Source organism: Etheostoma spectabile, chromosome 15 (assembly GCF_008692095.1).
Source record: "Etheostoma spectabile isolate EspeVRDwgs_2016 chromosome 15, UIUC_Espe_1.0, whole genome shotgun sequence".
NCBI lineage: Eukaryota > Metazoa > Chordata > Actinopteri > Perciformes > Percidae > Etheostoma > Etheostoma spectabile.
In genome coordinates, this window is record NC_045747.1 from 14,642,901 (window position 1) to 14,644,313 (window position 1,413).

Consider the following 1,413-nt stretch of genomic DNA (forward strand, 5'->3'; position numbering starts at 1 on the left):
GTCCTGACGTTAAATAATAGGCATAATGGCTCTTCAACATTAGTCAGAGCCCAGTGTTCAGTGGCAGCAATGTTCTAACCACCGCCCCCTCCTTCTTGGACACAGGTGACTTGTCACCCAATAGAAGAGTCTAATAACAGAAGAGAACTGATGGACACGGATACAACACCCAACTCTCTCTACAACACCCCCCCCCTCAAAACCATCCCTCCTCCTCTCAATCCTTTCCCACATTGATCTTGCTTTGATCATTTATTCAGTTAAGCGCCTGGTTTATTAGATCTCTCTATCGCCCCCCTGCATTATCAAGGTTTCATGTTATCTTTTACCTGCAGAGTTGCGTACGTTGTTCCACCTCATGCCGATGTTCTGGCCGAGACTCTGGCACAAAGTGATGGCCATTGCTCCTACATTCCCATACTGGAACAAATACCCATAGGAAAGCTTTGTTGTGAGATGGGGACAACATTAATATACAATTCTAAAGTTAACTTGGGCTGCACCCAACATGATGTACTAAAAACCAGGATTAAAGTAATGATGATGATAAAATAAAGGCTATAGCCAGCAGCAAGTTAGCTTAGCTTAGCATAGAGACTGGAAGCAGTGCTCTGTCAAAACGGTGACAATAGCCTTAAAGTTGTTAAGTCTGTACAAAAACAAAAGTGTAAAAACAACATATCATCGTTTTACTGAGGAGTTATGTGCTGGACTATTTCCTGGCTGGGACCAGTAAGGTGTTGGTAGGCGGAGTCTGGCTAGCTGTTACTGTTTCCAGTGTTATGCTGCACTAACTGTTTGCTGGCTTAAACTACATATTTACCATACAAACACGAGAGTCGTACAAATGAAAAAAAAAAGAAAGTGAATAAGCACATTTACCAGAATGTCTATTGTGTCTATAACTATTACTTTAAATGATGGTTTAACTAATAATTCTGTTTTTATTTTTTATTTTATTATTTATTTTATTAAGACGTTAATATTATTTAAATAATTGAACATGTTTATGGTTTATATGCAAACTTTTTTCATATCTTGGTTTAGTATTCTCACAACCTAAATTAAAATTGACCATGTTGCCCCAGACTCTTGGGGCCCTATCTTGCACCCGGTGCAACACAGCGCAAGTGTCTTTGCCATTTTTAGACCTTTCCGAGCCCCTGTTGTTTAAATAACAAATACAACTGGACCCATCTTTGCACCCATGGGCATGCTGGTCTTACAGGGAAGTGTGTTTGGATGAATTCTTGGCGTTTTGCTATCTTGAGGCAGAGGAAAGTGATTGCGCCATTGACCAACAAAACCCTGATCTAAAGTCAATAGTGCAGTATAATGTGACTAAGCTTATGCAGTGCACACACACAAGGAAGCACATCAGCACACAAACATGCAAAAGATTACAAATAAAAA

General features: G+C 39.8%; 1 protein-coding gene across 1 annotated transcript in view; it reads right to left on the bottom strand.

Moving 5' to 3' along the window:
- Positions 1–1,413, bottom strand: part of LOC116702971 (disintegrin and metalloproteinase domain-containing protein 11-like) — a 19,676-nt gene that overhangs the window by 8,327 nt on the left and 9,936 nt on the right. Inside the window, 1 exon segment of the mRNA XM_032537530.1 lies at positions 330–420. Coding sequence (XP_032393421.1) covers positions 330–420 — 91 coding nt within the window.